General features: G+C 55.1%; 6 protein-coding genes across 6 annotated transcripts in view; 2 read left to right on the top strand and 4 right to left on the bottom strand.

The window, feature by feature from the left end:
* The window catches only part of QBC33DRAFT_453127 (uncharacterized protein), a gene marked incomplete at both ends in the record, with an annotated part of 5,457 nt that extends 4,238 nt beyond the window's left edge, over positions 1-1,219 (bottom strand). The window contains one exon of the mRNA XM_060424669.1: positions 158-1,219. Within this exon, the coding sequence (XP_060282668.1) occupies positions 158-1,219 (1,062 nt within the window). The remainder of the gene's footprint in view (positions 1-157) is intronic.
* Positions 1,220-3,007: 1,788 nt separating this feature from the next.
* Positions 3,008-5,992, bottom strand: QBC33DRAFT_611667 (glycoside hydrolase). Its single transcript, XM_060432456.1, has 3 exons — positions 5,290-5,992; positions 3,971-5,221; positions 3,008-3,915 (listed from the first exon to the last, which is right to left on the bottom strand). The coding sequence occupies exons 1-3, from the start codon at positions 5,671-5,673 to the stop codon at positions 3,244-3,246; spliced, it is 2,307 nt and encodes a 768-aa protein (XP_060282667.1). The 5' UTR covers positions 5,674-5,992; the 3' UTR covers positions 3,008-3,243.
* A 205-nt stretch (positions 5,993-6,197) lies between these two features.
* On the top strand, positions 6,198-8,100 carry QBC33DRAFT_541112 (eukaryotic and archaeal DNA primase small subunit). The gene is made up of 4 exons (XM_060428131.1): positions 6,198-6,628; positions 6,681-6,878; positions 6,935-7,381; positions 7,438-8,100. Exons 1-4 carry the CDS (start codon positions 6,336-6,338, stop codon positions 8,060-8,062), a joined length of 1,563 nt encoding a protein of 520 aa, XP_060282666.1. The 5' UTR covers positions 6,198-6,335; the 3' UTR covers positions 8,063-8,100.
* Positions 8,101-9,166: 1,066 nt separating this feature from the next.
* On the bottom strand, positions 9,167-10,727 carry QBC33DRAFT_541108 (guanine-1-methyltransferase-domain-containing protein). The gene has a single exon (XM_060428130.1). The coding sequence runs from the start codon at positions 10,583-10,585 to the stop codon at positions 9,308-9,310; it is 1,278 nt and encodes a 425-aa protein (XP_060282665.1). The 5' UTR covers positions 10,586-10,727; the 3' UTR covers positions 9,167-9,307.
* Positions 10,683-14,101, top strand: QBC33DRAFT_541104 (muts domain V-domain-containing protein). The gene is made up of 3 exons (XM_060428129.1): positions 10,683-10,965; positions 11,030-11,161; positions 11,216-14,101. Exons 1-3 carry the CDS (start codon positions 10,942-10,944, stop codon positions 13,844-13,846), a joined length of 2,787 nt encoding a protein of 928 aa, XP_060282664.1. The 5' UTR covers positions 10,683-10,941; the 3' UTR covers positions 13,847-14,101.
* A 384-nt stretch (positions 14,102-14,485) lies between these two features.
* On the bottom strand, positions 14,486-15,269 carry QBC33DRAFT_578807 (Tim17/Tim22/Tim23/Pmp24 family-domain-containing protein; the record flags this gene model as incomplete). Its single annotated transcript, XM_060431095.1, has 4 exons — positions 14,486-14,583; positions 14,642-14,836; positions 14,895-15,014; positions 15,089-15,269. 4 exons carry the CDS (start codon positions 15,267-15,269, stop codon positions 14,486-14,488), a joined length of 594 nt encoding a protein of 197 aa, XP_060282663.1.
* Between the last annotated feature and the right edge of the window lie 139 nt (positions 15,270-15,408).

Genomic DNA, 15,408 nt, shown 5'->3' with positions numbered 1-15,408 from the left:
CCCCAACCCCCCCACCCCCCCACCCCCCCCCCCGCCCCCCCGCCCCCCCCCCCCCCCCCCCCGCGCCCCCCCCCCCCCCCCCCCCCCCCCCCCCCCCCCCCCCCCCCCCCCCCCCCCCCCCCCCCCCCCCCCCCCCCCCCTGTTCTCATCGACTTACATTGGGCGAATCCGCGGAATCCGTCCCTTGGCCTTGCAAGTTCGAACCTGTGCCAGACTCGTCGCGATAGTGCGACGAGCTAGGCTTGGATGCATCGGGAAACCATCCGGTCACGACGACTCGAACCAGCCTGCGCATCCGCTTTCCCTCCTCTCGTTCACGGCCCGCATCCCACCCAGTGCCGCTACCGCTGCACTCATTTGCAAGCCTCGGATAGACTTGTTGATGCATCATACCAAAGTTTCCTCGGCCGGCATGCCTTCCCCCGAGCTCCAAGAACTGTGCGCCGTGGATGTTGAGCCCTTTGAACGTTTCCTGCCAGTCTTTGGAAAACTGGTTTGCTTGTAGCCACTGGACGACCTTGTCCATCGTCCACTGCGCGGCCAGCTCGGGGGGGATTCTGGACGACATGGTTGCATTGCTGGTCGTCGATGCCATCCTGCCCTGTATTGCCGCGGCGTAGAGCCTGTCTTTCCCCGTGGCGTCATCCGAGGGCGTCGTCATCAGGGGGGTATCGTTGGGATTCTGGCCCATATTCCAAGTGCTCTGGGCCGTAGCTGCGTACATCTCCTCCTCGGCAGTCGGGCCTAGACCGGGAATCCCAACACCCTCGCCGTATGTATCTCCTTGCGGTATGTAGGTTGCGCTCATCTGCTCGTTCGGGGGCGGCGGCGGAGGGATTCCTATTGCCTGGCCGGCAGCTGCCGCCGCGTGCAGTTTGGGATTGTAGGCCTGATGCTGGCCCCCCGGTGGCGGTGGGGGGATACTGAACGTTGTCCGTCCATCATACATCCTGCCCCAGGTGCCATGCCACGGCGCCTGGCCCAAAGCGCTCGGAGGGGGGAGAGCACTGCCGGGATATGCGCTGTTGGGCGGCGGACCCGGAGGCGGAGGCAGCAGTACTCCTCCCCCAGCCGGGCCTGGCACGCCGGGGTATCGTGGAGGCGGGGGCGGGATGGACATGATATTGTTATTCAGCTGGCCGATAGGCGGGGACATGGGCGGCGGAGGCGGGGGCACCTGAAAGGGCCGCGACACGTCCCTCTGCCCGCTTTGGTACATTGCTGACGGCAGTTATTTCGATGCTAACAGAGGTGCGACGCTCTTTCGAATGGCTGGAGCCGACCCAAGTTGGGAAGGGGAAACCTCTAGCCGGTCGGAGAATCGGTTGCGGCCTTGAAGACAGCTATGAGCTGAGGATACGATCGGGTATGCTGAAGGTCGAATCTAAGGACGAGGTGGGGAGGTTGTCGCTGAGAAAGGGGGGGTTTGTTTGGGGGGGGGGGGGGGGGGTCGCGCGACTTAGAACAAGACCGCCAAAGCTGGTGATGTTGTTCCTTTCGAGGACGCGAATGCTGCCGCGCTGGCGATGGAGGCAGGGAGGGCCCCAGACGGCCTCATTCAGCTGTATGCGATGATGGTATGGAAGAATGTCGCTGGCCCAAGCTCGTCATCGCTTAGGGCGCATGCTGGTGGTGGTCAAGGACCAAGCATGTCGATGTCGAACGGCTTACTCTGCAGAATCAACACCCACTCTCTTCCATGTCTTCGACTGCAGCGCACTTGTAGAAAGAGTCGAGCTAGGTAGGCTCCGGAAGCAAGTCTGGTCGCGGAAATCTGCAACGAATGGGACAAGACTGCGGATTAACTTGGAGCGGAATCTAGTCAGCCAAGGAGGAATGCAAGAGCCACACAGGCCTCAATAAGGTATTGCTCCGACTTTGGAATCCCTTTGTTATCGAGGTCGTTTCCTGGGTCCATCGTTTCCCAACCCACTAGCGTGGAGGTAGGTATGGATGTGTAGGATTGAGAACCAGGGTCAGCCCACCTGCCGCGCAAGTACTGCAGAGGTACATTACCTAGCCCAGCCCCCGACTTTGAAAGCCGTGTCTGAAGTGGCGCCCTCTGTGCATAGTCATTCTCGCAATAGTTTGAAGACCATGGGTGGCTGGGTTCTTTCCCTTCCTTCTCTCTTCTCATTCTCTTCCTCGTTTCTTTTCTTTTCTTTTCTTTTCCCCCACTCCTTCTTCAACTACCAGATACCTAGGAAGTACATTAGAGGCACCTGAGCGGGTCCACCTTCCATCCAATGGGAGTGGGGCCATGTCGGTCGCCATCCAACGATTCCTGCGTCTCCAAGCGCCCAAAGTGCTGCATGGCAGGTGTGCGGGGCGCTGAATGGCTAGAGAAACGGCTAGAGAAACGACAGCTTCCCGTCTCGTGAAACACATCTTGGCAACGATCCAATGGCCAGGCCCTCTTCCATGCCATTGCGCTTCTTTGTCGAAATACGGAAGTATTGCGGTACGGACTGTACGTACCTCGTAGGTTCCCGAACGGGAGGTCCCTTCTCGTATAATATGCATACCTACCTACCTACTTCAACAAGGCCTCGCTGCCATGCCCTTTACCGTCCGGCAGCTCCTTCATCAGGTGTGAGAGGTGCCGGCTGTTGAAGTGGTCCGGCCAGAAAGACCGCTATCGGCTGTTAACTAAGTGCCTCTAGATGCCGCTTGTTGACATCTCAGCCCTATGAGGCGTGAGCATAGCTCAAGATATCACATATGGCTATCCGCAGTAAGTGGCGCTCAGCTGTCTGAGCCGCAGGTGGTTTCTATCCGTATAGCAAGCCATTGCAAGCCTCGTCGGAAGATCTTCGTCCCAGACAAAGACGTCGACCCAGCTTCGTCTCCCTGTGGCACCGCCTATTCCAGCCTCCTTCTAAGCACGTTGGCCGCTTACAGTAGATAGCGCAGGAATCTGGCATACTACCACTGCCAGGTGCCCTTGATTCAGGCAAGTAGTCACCAGGCCAAATGTGCCGCTAGCAAGCAGGGTGCCCTCTCTAGTTCCTGATGCATTTGTGATTGAATATTTGTATATATGCGAAGACGACGACTGGGACGAAGACGAAGACAAAGATGAAATACCTCGACGCTATCTCAAGAAAATATAAACTAGCCATGGCACCGAACTCCTTGAAAATGCGACCAGTATCCATATCCCAGTATCGGGCTTCTAGCCCAACCCTCAAAGATGCGGAAGATAAGGACCACCCACGCTCTCCACTTCTCGTCAACCCGTCCTCACATGACCGTGCAATTGCTAGCCGCCCCCTGATTGCACTGCTCATAGTAGCCGGCATCGTCATCGCTGACCCCCTCGACGAAGTTGTGCCTCCTCACAAGCCCGTTGATCGTCAGCTTCTGTTCCCCGTCCCCGTGCCACCACCTGAGACGCTGGATGAGCGCGACCTCCTCGTCATCGCTACTGATCTCCCACTTGCCCGAGCTGACCTCCACCGTGCAGCCGTCCTTGGGGAAGTGGTATTCCGGCAAGAACACAACCGTCGGCTTGTCCTCCTCGGCAACCTTGGGGGCTTGGAGGGTCAGCGAGAACTGGCACTGCCGGAGGTCGAAGACGTAGTTCGTTATAGTGCCTGCAACTACTTCGGGGGCGGGTCGGACATAGGCCTCCGCCGCGCGATAGCCCGGCGCGTTGGTTATTTCTGGGGAAGGGCGCAACTGTTCGGAGGAGATGGACGGATTTGTCAGTGTCTTCCTGAGATTGGCTGGTGTTACAGTGCCATCCTCGTCGGCTCCCTTCTTGGCAGACGGCGATGCAGGTTTCATGAGACTGGCAGTTGACTGGTTGGGGTCGGGTGTCGGTGGCAGGGGCGAGACGGGGAGAGGCTTGTCGTCTACCGAGACGATGGACAAGTCCTCCCCGTTCCACTGGTCGCCATGCTCGTGGTCGTTCTAGACTTTCCGTTAGTGACCACATAATCCATGGGTGTCATCAGGGGAGACGCACCGTTGCCATATACAACCACAGGGAGTACCCCTCTAATCCTGAGGATTCGACTGCGTAATGGTTCGCATCCATCGCCGCCGACTGGCTGGAGAAGTCGCCCGTCTTGTACGCATGCTTATCGTCCATATCGTAAGGGATGCCGAACTCGGTCATGACGCACGGATGGTTACCCATATAATCGAGCCCCTCTTGTCTCATGGCAGCATGCTGATCTCTAAAGCAGTTCCGAATAGCCGTCTCGCCCAGCTTAATCGCGAACGCGGGATGGTAGTATCGCCCGCGAAGGACTCCAAGAACGTCAACGTTCCACGTCCGGTTCCACTTTTTGGTCATCAGCGTAATCCCGTCGTACCAATGCGGAGCGTAGACCAGGTTCGTCTCGTCGTCTGCGGTTCCCTTGATCTTGGGCGGAAGCTCCAAGGTGGGCCCTTGGAGCAGCATTATTGCGTCTTTGTGATAGGACCGGACCGCATCGCGCTGCTTTCGATACAAGTCCATGAGATAGTGGTTTGTGAAGTAAGGGTAGTCAATGGTCTCGCCCGTCTGGGGATGCTTGGCAAAGTAGTCTTTCCGCAGCAGAGTGTCGTTGGAAGGATCCCACACGCCATGCTGCGCCCAGATGCATTCCCCTAGCCTCCATCCCGCATCTCGCTTAAACCCATATCGCGACTCATCGTAATCGACGGGTAGCCAAGCAATCTCGCCGTGAGGATCGATCAAGGCCCTCCCCGTCTTGTACGGTCCAAGGCCGCCCATGTCCCAGGTGTCGACCTCGACTGCTCTTCCAGAGCCCGTAAGGAGGGTTTGCCAGATGGTCGGAGACGTACCCTTTTTCAGAGCTTGCTCCTTTGGGATGACGCTGATGTCCTCATAGCCAATCATCCCCTTGTTGGGCTCGTTTAGGCTCTCCCACCCGAACACGATGTCGTTCTCAATGTCACCAGCTTCGTGTATGCGCCTCGCCAGATGGGCACAGGCTCGGATGAAATGCCCCTGTAAATAGTCTTGGATATTGACGCCGTCAATTATGCACTTGGGAGCGAAGTCCTTGCCGGCGAAGAAGAGGGTGAAGACAGTTGCGGCTGCGAGCCGATAGTAGTTCGTCGACCAGATCATCTTGGGGAATTTGGCTGGATCGGGGTAGGTGTTGTGCACAATGGCGGCTTCGGTCGCTGCAAAGCTCTGCGGGTTGAGGCCACAGGCGTAGAGGGTCCACATCGGGGCGCCAGAACCACCACAGAACCGAGACCACTGAATGGTTGAGAGGGTCAGCTTGGAGGGCGAGTTGACGGGCAGATAGATATATGTGGTAGACTTACGACATCTTGGTGGGGGTCCATGAAAACGTAGAAGCCGTAGCCCCTGGCCATCCGGAGGATCTCGATCGTATGCTGGATCCATTCCTCGTCGTAGACGCCGGGACCGGCAGCCTCGATTGCCTCCCAAGTGAAGACATACCGGATGCTATTATAGCCGTATCGTTTCAATCGTGAGAAATGAATGTTCGCGTCCTCCTTCGCGAACGGCCTGTTGTGGAAATTAACATTGTCACCGTCGAAGAAGTCCTTGGCCACATGCGACGGCTGATTTGGCTGGCTTGGGTGCTTGGCTTCTCCAGCGACATTGATGCCTCGCAGCACCACCTGGCGACCATGACCGTCACGAAACTTGCCGTCCTCTATCTTCAGGCGAAGGGGCGACATGATATGTGTTGCCGGAGCTTCTAGGTGGTCACGGCGAGGTCGGGGTTTACGGGGGAGCTCCGGATAAGATGCTGGTGGATGGATAGGGGAGGGGTGAACTATTTGCGAGACGGGGTGTAACTATACAGTGTAGTAGGCAGGTGATGTAGGTTAGGTCGGTCAAGTAGGTAGGTAAGGTAATTGCTGAATAGAGCTGAGGGAGTAGATGAGGATTTGGCAAGCTTGATAACCGACCTCCATGTCCTCGAAATTGGCCTTCCATTCCCATTTCCCGCCTCATCTGGGCACTCCTTCCTCGATGCTGGATTGAGAGCTTGGCAGGAATCCTGGTGATGCATTAGTTTGCTTGGGCCTATTGGGTGTTTAATTCCCAGCCGGCAGAACCTCGCTAAAGCTACGGTTCCGCAAATCAAATCAGGTAGGTCGGGATTTGGGCACTGATGAGGCCAGTGATACATCACGTAATCGAGTGGCTTATCTAATGTGCTTAACGGCTTAACGCGTCAAAGACGCGTCTCGTCTTAGGCCCATTTATCGTCTTCCAAGGTTGCTATCTTCGCTCGATACGGATTACTCGAGCTGTAGAATCGCAAACACTCGATAATCCTTCTCTGACGCTGAACCAATTGCCCACCTATCTACAAGATAGACCCGGAGGAGCCATGCCCCATTCAGTCTCTCCCGAACCCGAGCCTCCTATTCAATCAGAAATCCAGATGGAGGAAACTAGCGTCGAAAATGGCAACAGCCAACACACCGAGGGGGAGGATGATATCCCAATGGCCGATGTTGGCACTGAATCTGGGCCTCCTCCCACGGAACCCAGTGAAAGCAAGAAAGAGGTTAAGCTGGAGGATCTGTTTGCCGACATAGATGAAGACGAAGAGTTTCCCAGCTCTCGTGAGCCTGCTCAGCAAACCCCAACCAGCTCTCAAAACACGCCTTCTTCTCCTGGGTAAGATCACAGGCCCCTTTCACAGCTAGACTCTCGACTAACTCCGCAGAAGCGAGTTCGATACATCTCTCAAGGCGTCCGATCCCGAGGTTATGCGAAGCTTCTACCAGCGTCTATTCCCATGGCGCTACCTGTTCCAATGGCTCAACCACAGTCCGGCCCCAACAGCTGATTTTGGAAATCGTGAATTTGCCTTTACGCTCCAGAACGACGCTTACCTGCGATACCAATCTTTTCGAACTTCCGATCTGTTGGTCTTGCCCTCTCCTGTTGTTGCACCTTGCCCCTGGACTAAGTATGTTCTAGGCTTCGCAAAGACGTTTTGCGCCTGATGCCCTCGAGATTTGAGATTGGACCCGTCTATAACGTCAATCCTCGCGACCGGAAGACATTAAGGAACTCGTCAGCGTTCAAGCCCCTGGCTAAGGAGTTGTGCTTTGATATCGACTTGACAGATTACGACGACATTCGAACTTGCTGCGACAAGGCCAACATCTGTAACAAGTGTTGGCAATTCATGACCATGGCAATCAAGGTCATCGATGTTGCCCTGCGGGACGATTTTGGATTCAAGCACATCATGTGGGTCTACTCTGGACGGAGAGGAGCGCACGCTTGGGTATGCGACAAGAAAGCCCGAGCCATGGATGACCAGAAACGAAGAGCTATTGCCGGCTATCTCGAGGTCATCAGAGGTGGTGCTCAGAGCGGAAAGAAGGTGAACTTGCGAAGGCCGCTTCATCCGCACTTGACGTATGTCCCCGACTCGCTGGTCAAGCTTTCCTGTAGTGCTAACAACCTATCCGAAGGCGGAGTCTCGACATACTCAAAACACACTTCCAAGAGGATGTTCTCAGCGTCCAGAATCCATGGGAATCCCCAGAGCGAGCAGAGAAGCTGCTGCAGCTCCTACCAGACAGGCAGTTGAACGATTCCCTACGGAAGAAGTGGGATTCGGCTCCAGGACGTGCATCAGCCTCAAAATGGGCCGACATTGACGCTGTCGCAAAGACCGGCGCCAGTAAGAACCTGGACGCCAAGGCACTCCTTGAAGCAAAACAGGACATCGTGTTGGAATATACATACCCTCGCCTGGATATCGAGGTCAGCAAGAAGCTGAACCACTTGCTGAAAAGTCCCTTCGTCGTTCATCCGGGCACGGGCAGGGTCTGCGTCCCCATCGATACCAAATCACTGGAGGATTTCGATCCCTTGGCGGTACCTACGGTCCAGAGCCTCCTGCAAGAAATTGATTCGTGGAAAGAAGCTGAGGAGGAGACTGCGGGAAAGCCGATTGTGGACTGGGAGAAGACAAGTCTCAAATCATACGTGGAATATTTCAGGTCATTTGTTCTGGCATTAATGAAGGATGAGCGAGATGTCAATGTTAAGAGAGAACGGGATGAGAGCCCTGCTGATGCGATGGAGTTCTGAGGGGAAACCGGAACGACTTTTTTTTTTTTTTTTGGGAGGGGGGGGTGGGATGGTGTTAGGGTCTTGGATGGGACGGACACATGGGATAATGAAGCCATTCACGATCTTAACAGTTATGCAACTTTCATCAGGGTTGAAGCTCGTTGGTGCGTATACTTGGGAACGATCTTCTTTGCTTGAATAAATTACCCCCGCCCATTGTCCCATTGTCCCGGCGACACCGAGCTGTCCAAGGTACGATGAGCACAGAAACCTGGAATCCATCTATCATTCCTCAGTTTCTCCAGGCAGCAATGGCGAACAGGGCTAATTCAGGTATAAGGTGGCGAACAAGTCACTTCTTCTCTGCAAATGAAGACTCCTCTTTTACGGTCCATGCTGGATGTTTCAACCTTCATCCATCATGGTGCTCGTTTGTTTTTTCTCGTCTCTGTTGCCACCATCTGTGCTGTTCCGAATGGACCCCCCGGGCCCAGCTCCCAGGGGGCGACCTTCTCAAACAAGGTCATCTTCGTGCCTCCGAGCAACGACACCGACCCGCGGGTTTTGTATCCTCGCACCGCCGAGCTCCGCGACGGCATCCTCCTCGCAACCTGAGAGAATTACTCGCCCGAGCCGCCGGTCGTCTACTTCCCCGTCTACCAGAGTAAGGACGGCGGCGTCTCGTGGGAGGGGGTCTCCAGGATCGACGTCTACGCTATCACCGATCAGGAGCTAACCTGGGAGTTTGTCAGTCACGTTGCCTCGGGTGGGTGGTCGGTTCCCAACAATCACGGAGACGCCGGTGTGGGGGCCCTTCATCATGTAAGTGCCGCTGAAAAGGGGTCGGGGGTAGGTTGAGTAGAGAGCAGAGGCAAAGCACCCATCAGTCGACCAGCTCACGGCTGGCAGAGTGTCTTTGTGAACCGCACCCTAGGTGATGCCGCGAGGTGGGAGGTGTACGATGTCCCCGAGCCGGCGGCGTATACCAGGCATCTGAGGGTTCTCAGTAGGTATCCGACGAAGTTGTTGATCATGCGGGCGTGACATCTGTTACCTAGCACGAAGAATAAGGTCACCTTGAGTGTGGTCGACCTGACAGCGATACTGAAGCTCTAATGGGGAGGCGCAGCGGAAACTCGAGAAACTAGAAAGACTGTTTGTATATATGTACAATAGTTGTTTGTATGGTATCTAAAAGCCCCCTGAACTTGATTCACTTCCATTACATGGTGGCGTGCGAACGGTTCGCGACGGGCCGTCTGATCAGGTTTCCGGAGCTGGATTATGGGCGGACTCTTCGGCAATGTTGTCTGAATCCCCGTTCTGCTTATCATCCTCGAGAGACTTGCCGCCATTAGCGTTCGCATCGGAGTCCTGAGTCTCCAAACTCTGGCCCTTGAGAACACCTCCCTTCCTCTTCGGCATGACGCCCAGGAATGCTTCTCCCCAATCGCCGGACTCGAGCCACTTTGACATGATCTCCACCACTTGGTTCGTGGTGAGCACATAGCGACTTTGCATGGCCATGTACTCGCCAATCGGCAGTTTGGCAGTGCGAACCTTCATCTCCCTCGCCCGCCTGTAGCACAGCCCCTTTTCCCGATTCCGGTCGACGAGGCCGCCAATAACGTAGCTAGTGTAGGGTTCGAGCTTTTCCAGTGTATATGGAGATTCCGAGCTGAGGTATACGACAGACTTGTCCACGTCGACCGACTCGGATTCTGGGACAGGAGAAGCATCCGTGGTGTCCAGAACACGGCCTTGCTTGGCCGCCTGGTCGCCGTCTGTTCTTAACACGTCGACCAATTCGCCTCCATCTGGGCCAGCCATTAGCTCTGACGCTTTTTTCGCCGCTTCTCGGAAATCTTCCTCGATGAAGTATGTGCCCTTCCACTGCTTGTGGCTGTTGGAAAGCACTGTCTCGAATCTCGTCTTCATCTTCCCTTTAAACGAGCTGACGAAGAGGTGGGCCTGGTGACTGCTGTGCCGGTTCTGCGAATAAGACCGAACAACCTGGCTCGAAAGAGAAACGATCTCCGGATCCCGCATGTACTCTTCGAAGTCACAGTCGAGGATGAACGCAACCGGGACAGGATTCAGCTGCTGCTTGCTGGGCTTCTCGGTTTTGAGAACCTCTTCGGGATTCAAACCTGCTGCTTCAGCTGCAGCGATCCTTTCTTCTCTCTCTGCCCGTTTTCTAGCTGTCCTGTCCTGCTTCCTCTCCTTCCGAAGGCGTTTGCGATCTCCCTTCCTCTCTTCCCATACCCGTTGTCGTTTTAGTTTTTTAAGTTGGTTTTTCGATATTGGTGTGCTGGATTGCCCATCGCCCTCCACCAATTCTGTACTCTCTGCCTGTGTCGATCCTGCCGCGGCATTGGGTTCAACTACACTGGTGTCATGGATCTGACCACCCTCGCCCTCTTCAGCAGCCGGCGAATGATCGGTGGATCGGTCGGCGGTAATGGTATTATGAGGGAGGCTGTCGGGTATTATTGACTCTTCCATGTCAATTGCTGTGCTGCACATGTTATTGCCCTCCATGGCCGGTCAAGAGGTTGAGCTTCCAATGCCCAGTTCAAGCTTTGGCGATTCCCGAATGGCTGGTCTGAGGGTTTTTTCTAACTTGTAAGTGGGACGGCAGAAACCCCCACCAAATCTAGGCGGTGAGGGAGCTCTTCCCATTCCGCGTTAGTGCAGTCACGTCGCGCTCCCTCCTTAATGGCCCTGTATCCCAACGCGTCTCCTACTAGGTATGTAGCTATGCTGAATCCCTCTCATTTTCTGACCTCAAGTTCCACTTTACACTGCAGCAACGAAGCATATCTACCCCTAAGATTGGTAACGGAACTGATTGAAAGAGAACTCAAAGTTTAGCAATTGTATGGTCGAATAGCAAAATGTCCTCCCGGCCTGAATTGAAGGTATGTACTCAACTGCAAGAAGAACTCGACCACAAACCGCCAAGCTGACATATGTGGACTGCAGGTCGACGATGAACATGGATTCATTCGCTTCTTCAAGTCTCTTCCCACTGTCTCGGACGACACTGTCCGAGTTTTCGACCGGGGCGACTGGTACACGGCCCATGGAGACGATGCCAATTTCATTGCCAGAACAGTCCGTGTCTTCCACCCAGCTTACCTCCTTCTTCTAGCTAATAGATAGGAGTAGGTCTACAAGACCACATCGGTGGTACGGCAACTAGGACGGAGCGACCATACCGGCTTGGCCTCTGTTACCATGACGATCACCGTTTTCAGACAATTCCTTCGGGAAGCGCTCTTCAAACTTGGGAAGCGAGTCGAGATCTGGGCGAGTACCGGAGGTCGGATGAATTGGAAGATCGTCAAGCAAGCTTCCCCCGGAAACCTACAAGACGTGGAGGACGAACTCGGTGGCCAATTCGAGGCTGCGCCCATGATTCTCGCAGTGAAGATCTCGGCCAAGGCAAGCGAGGCGAGGGGCGTTGGTGTGTGCTTTGCCGACGCCAGCGTCCGAGAGCTTGGTGTCAGCGAATTCCTCGACAATGATCTATATTCGAACTTCGAGTCGCTGTTGATCCAACTCGGGGTCAAGGAGTGCCTCATCCAGATCGACAAGGCGGAAAAGGACAAGGACCCGGAACTGGCCAAGCTCAGGCAGATCATTGGCAACTGTGGAGTGGCGATATCAGAAAGGCCTGCTGGCGAGTTTGGCACCAAGGACATTGAACAGGACTTGTCGAGGTTGCTCAAAGACGAACGATCGACGGCAATCCTCCCGCAGACGGATCTCAAGCTTGCAATGGGCTCTGCTGCGGCTCTTATCAAGTACCTCGGTGTTCTCCACGACGCCTCGAATTTCGGCCAGTACCAGCTGTACCAGCATGATTTGACGCAATTCATGAAACTGGATGCAGCTGCGCTGAAAGCACTCAACCTGATGCCCACTGTCAGGGATGGTGCCAAGACCATGAGCCTGTACGGCCTTCTCAACCACTGCAAGACTCCAGTGGGGAGCAGGTTGTTGGCACAATGGTTGAAGCAGCCCCTGATGAACAAAGACGAGATCGAGAAGCGGCAGCAACTTGTCGAGGCTTTCGTTAACGACACCGAGTTGCGGCAGACCATGCAGGAAGAACATCTTAGATCGGTTCCCGACCTCTATCGACTGGCCAAGCGCTTCCAGCGTAGCAAGGCCAACCTGGAGGATGTTGTTAGGGCATACCAGGTTGTCATTCGGCTTCCGGGTTTTCTTGGTACACTCGAAGGTGTAATGGATGAGATCTACCGCGACCCTCTCGACGAGGCATACACCACCAAGCTTCGCGAGTTGTCCGACAGCTTGGTCAAGCTGCAGGAGATGGTCGAGACAACAGTGGATCTCGATGCACTCGACAACCACGAGTTCATCATCAAGCCAGAATTTGACGACGGCCTGAGGATTATTCGGAAGAAACTCGACAGGTTGCGATCAGACATGGACAAGGAGTACGCAAATGCAGCTAGCGATCTTGGCCAGGAGCAGGACAAGAAGATCTTCCTTGAGAATCACAAGGTACACGGCTGGTGTATGCGACTGACAAGAACCGAAGCTGGTTGCATTCGGAACAAGTCGAAATATCAGGAATGCTCTACGCAAAAGAACGGTGTCTACTTCACCACCAAGACTCTCCAGACTCTCCGCCGCGAATTCGACCAACTGTCTCAGAATTACAACAGGACCCAGAGCAGCCTGGTGAGCGAGGTTGTCGGCGTCGCAGCGTCTTACTGCCCTGTCCTTGAACGGCTCGCCGGAGTTCTCGCACACCTGGACGTCATCGTCTCCTTGGCACACTGCTCCGCTAACGCGCCCACCTCATATGTTCGCCCCAAGATTCATCCTCGGGGCGAGGGGAAGACTATCCTGACAGAGGCTCGTCACCCTTGTATGGAGATGCAAGACGACGTCCAGTTCATCACCAACGACGTCGAACTCACCCGGGACAAGTCATCCTTCCTCATAATCACCGGTCCCAACATGGGCGGAAAGTCGACCTACATACGCCAAATAGGCGTCATTGCTCTCATGGCCCAGATCGGATGCTTCGTGCCCTGCTCGGAGGCGGAGCTGACCATCTTCGACTCCATCCTGGCCCGCGTCGGGGCCAGCGACTCGCAGCTCAAGGGCGTCTCGACCTTCATGGCCGAGATGCTCGAGACGGCCAACATCCTCAAGTCGGCGACGGCCGAGTCCCTCATCATCATCGACGAGCTCGGCCGCGGCACGTCCACGTACGACGGCTTCGGGCTCGCCTGGGCCATCTCGGAGCACATCGTCAAGGAGATCGGCTGCTTCGCCCTGTTCGCGACGCACTTCCACGAGCTCACGGCGCTGGCCGACCAGCACGCCCAGGTCCGCAACCTGCACGTCACCGCCCACATCGGCGGTACGGGGCGGAAGCCCGAGGCCGAGGCGGATGAGAAGCGCGAGGTCACGCTGCTTTACAAGGTCGAGCCGGGGATCTGCGACCAGAGCTTCGGGATCCACGTCGCGGAGCTGGTGCGCTTCCCGGACAAGGTGGTTCGCATGGCCAAGAGGAAGGCCGACGAGCTGGAGGACTTTACGAGCAAGCATGACGAGAGCGACCTGAGCAAACAATACAGCAAGCAGGATGTGGAGGAAGGGAGCGCCTTGCTGAAGGACATGCTCGTCAAGTGGAAGGACCAAGTCAAGGGCGGGGAAATGACCAAGGAGGAGATGGTTGCTAAGATGAAGGAGCTTGTCCAGGGGGATGCGCGGTTGTTGGCGAACCCGTTCTTCCAGAGCGTCAAGAGTTTGTAAGATGGCTGAAATAATATGCTCTGGTATTGTACGGGGTAGGTAAGTTACTATAGAACGGTCTCAAGGCCTGAAGATCTCGGGCTGCCTTCCATGGGGAGATTTAAACAGGTCGCTGGCGTCGGGGGTTTCGGACATTTCGGGATTTAGTCTAATGGTCGGAATGACAATAGCAACAGCATGCGAAACAAGGCATCACTCTAAATATTGCTCATTGAGGACATCAATCATGGTGAGAATAGGGCAGCGTAATGGATGAGTTTTACTAGTAAAATCCAAGTTAGATCCGAGTCCCAAATCTTTTTGAGGCGAACAGATGCGCGTTTTTGACGATAACAATCAGGGAAAGAACAATGTAGGTGTATGGTTATAATCATGAAATGATTCATAAACAGCCTCTAAAAGAGAATCTCATCATGGAATAGAGTAGGAAGGGTTAAGTAAATGCTTGGGAATGACATACCATTTGTGGAATGATTCCAGGGCTTCGACCCTCCTGAGTCGGAAATATGGGTGAGGCCTGGTTGAAGAAGAAAAAAAATTCTTAGTAGTACAGCGCTCCGATTCTATGGTAGCGGTGAGTGTTGTACTCTCCGAAGCTCCATCTATTATGTACAACTGGAGGTCTGTCACGTCCCGCTTTTATGCGTTCGGATCCACAGATACGGGGTTAATGTCGACACCGTACTTCTCCTTGAGTCTCTCGCGCCTGCGCTCCTCGTAGCCGGGCGGATATATCGCTGAGAAAGTCAGTTGGTCTCGCTTACTCTTCACACGGGGGGAATCGGGATCACTCACATCGTCCTTCCCCGACGTCAGCGATTGTCTCCTCCAGGGGCCGTCTCCTGTTCCTCCGGAGGTATTCTTTCCGCTCGAATTCATCAACCTCCTTATCTCTCGTGGATCCTGACAGCGCGCCGCCAGTATACTCGTACACAGCCAGGACCGTGGCTGTCAGTGCACCCCAGCCGAGCATCGGGGGGATTCGTCCAGCTGTCAATGGTCAGCCACGACACTTCTCTGGATGGGATCGAGACAGGTGGTGTCGTACTTCGTAGTCCGAGAACTGATCCCGCTAGGAAACCGCCAATGGCGGCGTTGTAGTGATCATCCTTCTCCCGCAGGTTGGCAGCGGCATTTCGGGAGAACTCGTAGGCGCCACCGACGGCCGCTATTTCCACGTGTCAGAAAGCCAGCAACCCAATTGACGTCTCGCAAGTGTCCGCGAGAGGCAATTGACCTTACCAAACGTAGCAATTGTGCCTCCCGTCCGGGTGAAAATACCCCAGGCGCCGACATTACGCTTCTGAAGCGAGTTCTGGATCGCCGAGACAAAGAGACCAGCGCTGCCAGTCACGATGGTCCCGGTGACGGCTGCCGAGACGGCATCCTTTGGGTGATAATGACCGTCCCCTTCTGGAGCCATGATGATGGTGATGGAGGGGAGGGAAGTGGCAGGTTACGAAGAAGAGAGGTTGGGTGAGTGGGCAAGTGGAATTCTCCTCGCAAATTGGCTAAAGATGATTGGATGCTAGGAGGCACTTGTCACAGGAATAGTCACGTGA

Source organism: Phialemonium atrogriseum, assembly GCF_030411735.1.
Source record: "Phialemonium atrogriseum strain 8032-3 unplaced genomic scaffold QBC33scaffold_15, whole genome shotgun sequence".
Lineage (NCBI taxonomy): Eukaryota > Fungi > Ascomycota > Sordariomycetes > Cephalothecales > Cephalothecaceae > Phialemonium > Phialemonium atrogriseum.
Note: the sequence above shows the minus strand (reverse complement) of the source record. Positions and strands in the feature narration are given on the sequence as shown.

Bases quoted from the DNA above. Each gene is read 5' to 3' on its own strand.
- QBC33DRAFT_541108 (XM_060428130.1), bottom strand. From the start codon at position 10,585: ATGGAGGGCAATAACATGTGCAGCACAGCAATTGACATGGAAGAGTCA.
- QBC33DRAFT_541112 (XM_060428131.1), top strand. From the start codon at position 6,336: ATGCCCCATTCAGTCTCTCCCGAACCCGAGCCTCCTATTCAATCAGAA. The intron at 6,879-6,934 runs GTTGGTCTTGCC...AGTATGTTCTAG, and splicing joins TCTTTTCGAACTTCCGATCT to GCTTCGCAAAGACGTTTTGC. The intron at 7,382-7,437 runs GTATGTCCCCGA...ACCTATCCGAAG, and splicing joins CCGCTTCATCCGCACTTGAC to GCGGAGTCTCGACATACTCA.
- QBC33DRAFT_541104 (XM_060428129.1), top strand. From the start codon at position 10,942: ATGTCCTCCCGGCCTGAATTGAAG. The intron at 10,966-11,029 runs GTATGTACTCAA...TGTGGACTGCAG, and splicing joins CCTCCCGGCCTGAATTGAAG to GTCGACGATGAACATGGATT. The intron at 11,162-11,215 runs GTCCGTGTCTTC...AGATAGGAGTAG, and splicing joins CCAATTTCATTGCCAGAACA to GTCTACAAGACCACATCGGT.
- QBC33DRAFT_611667 (XM_060432456.1), bottom strand. From the start codon at position 5,673: ATGTCGCCCCTTCGCCTGAAGATAGAGGACGGCAAGTTTCGTGACGGT. The intron at 5,222-5,289 runs GTAAGTCTACCA...TCAACCATTCAG, and splicing joins TGGACCCCCACCAAGATGTC to TGGTCTCGGTTCTGTGGTGG. The intron at 3,916-3,970 runs GTGCGTCTCCCC...CGGAAAGTCTAG, and splicing joins TGTGGTTGTATATGGCAACG to AACGACCACGAGCATGGCGA.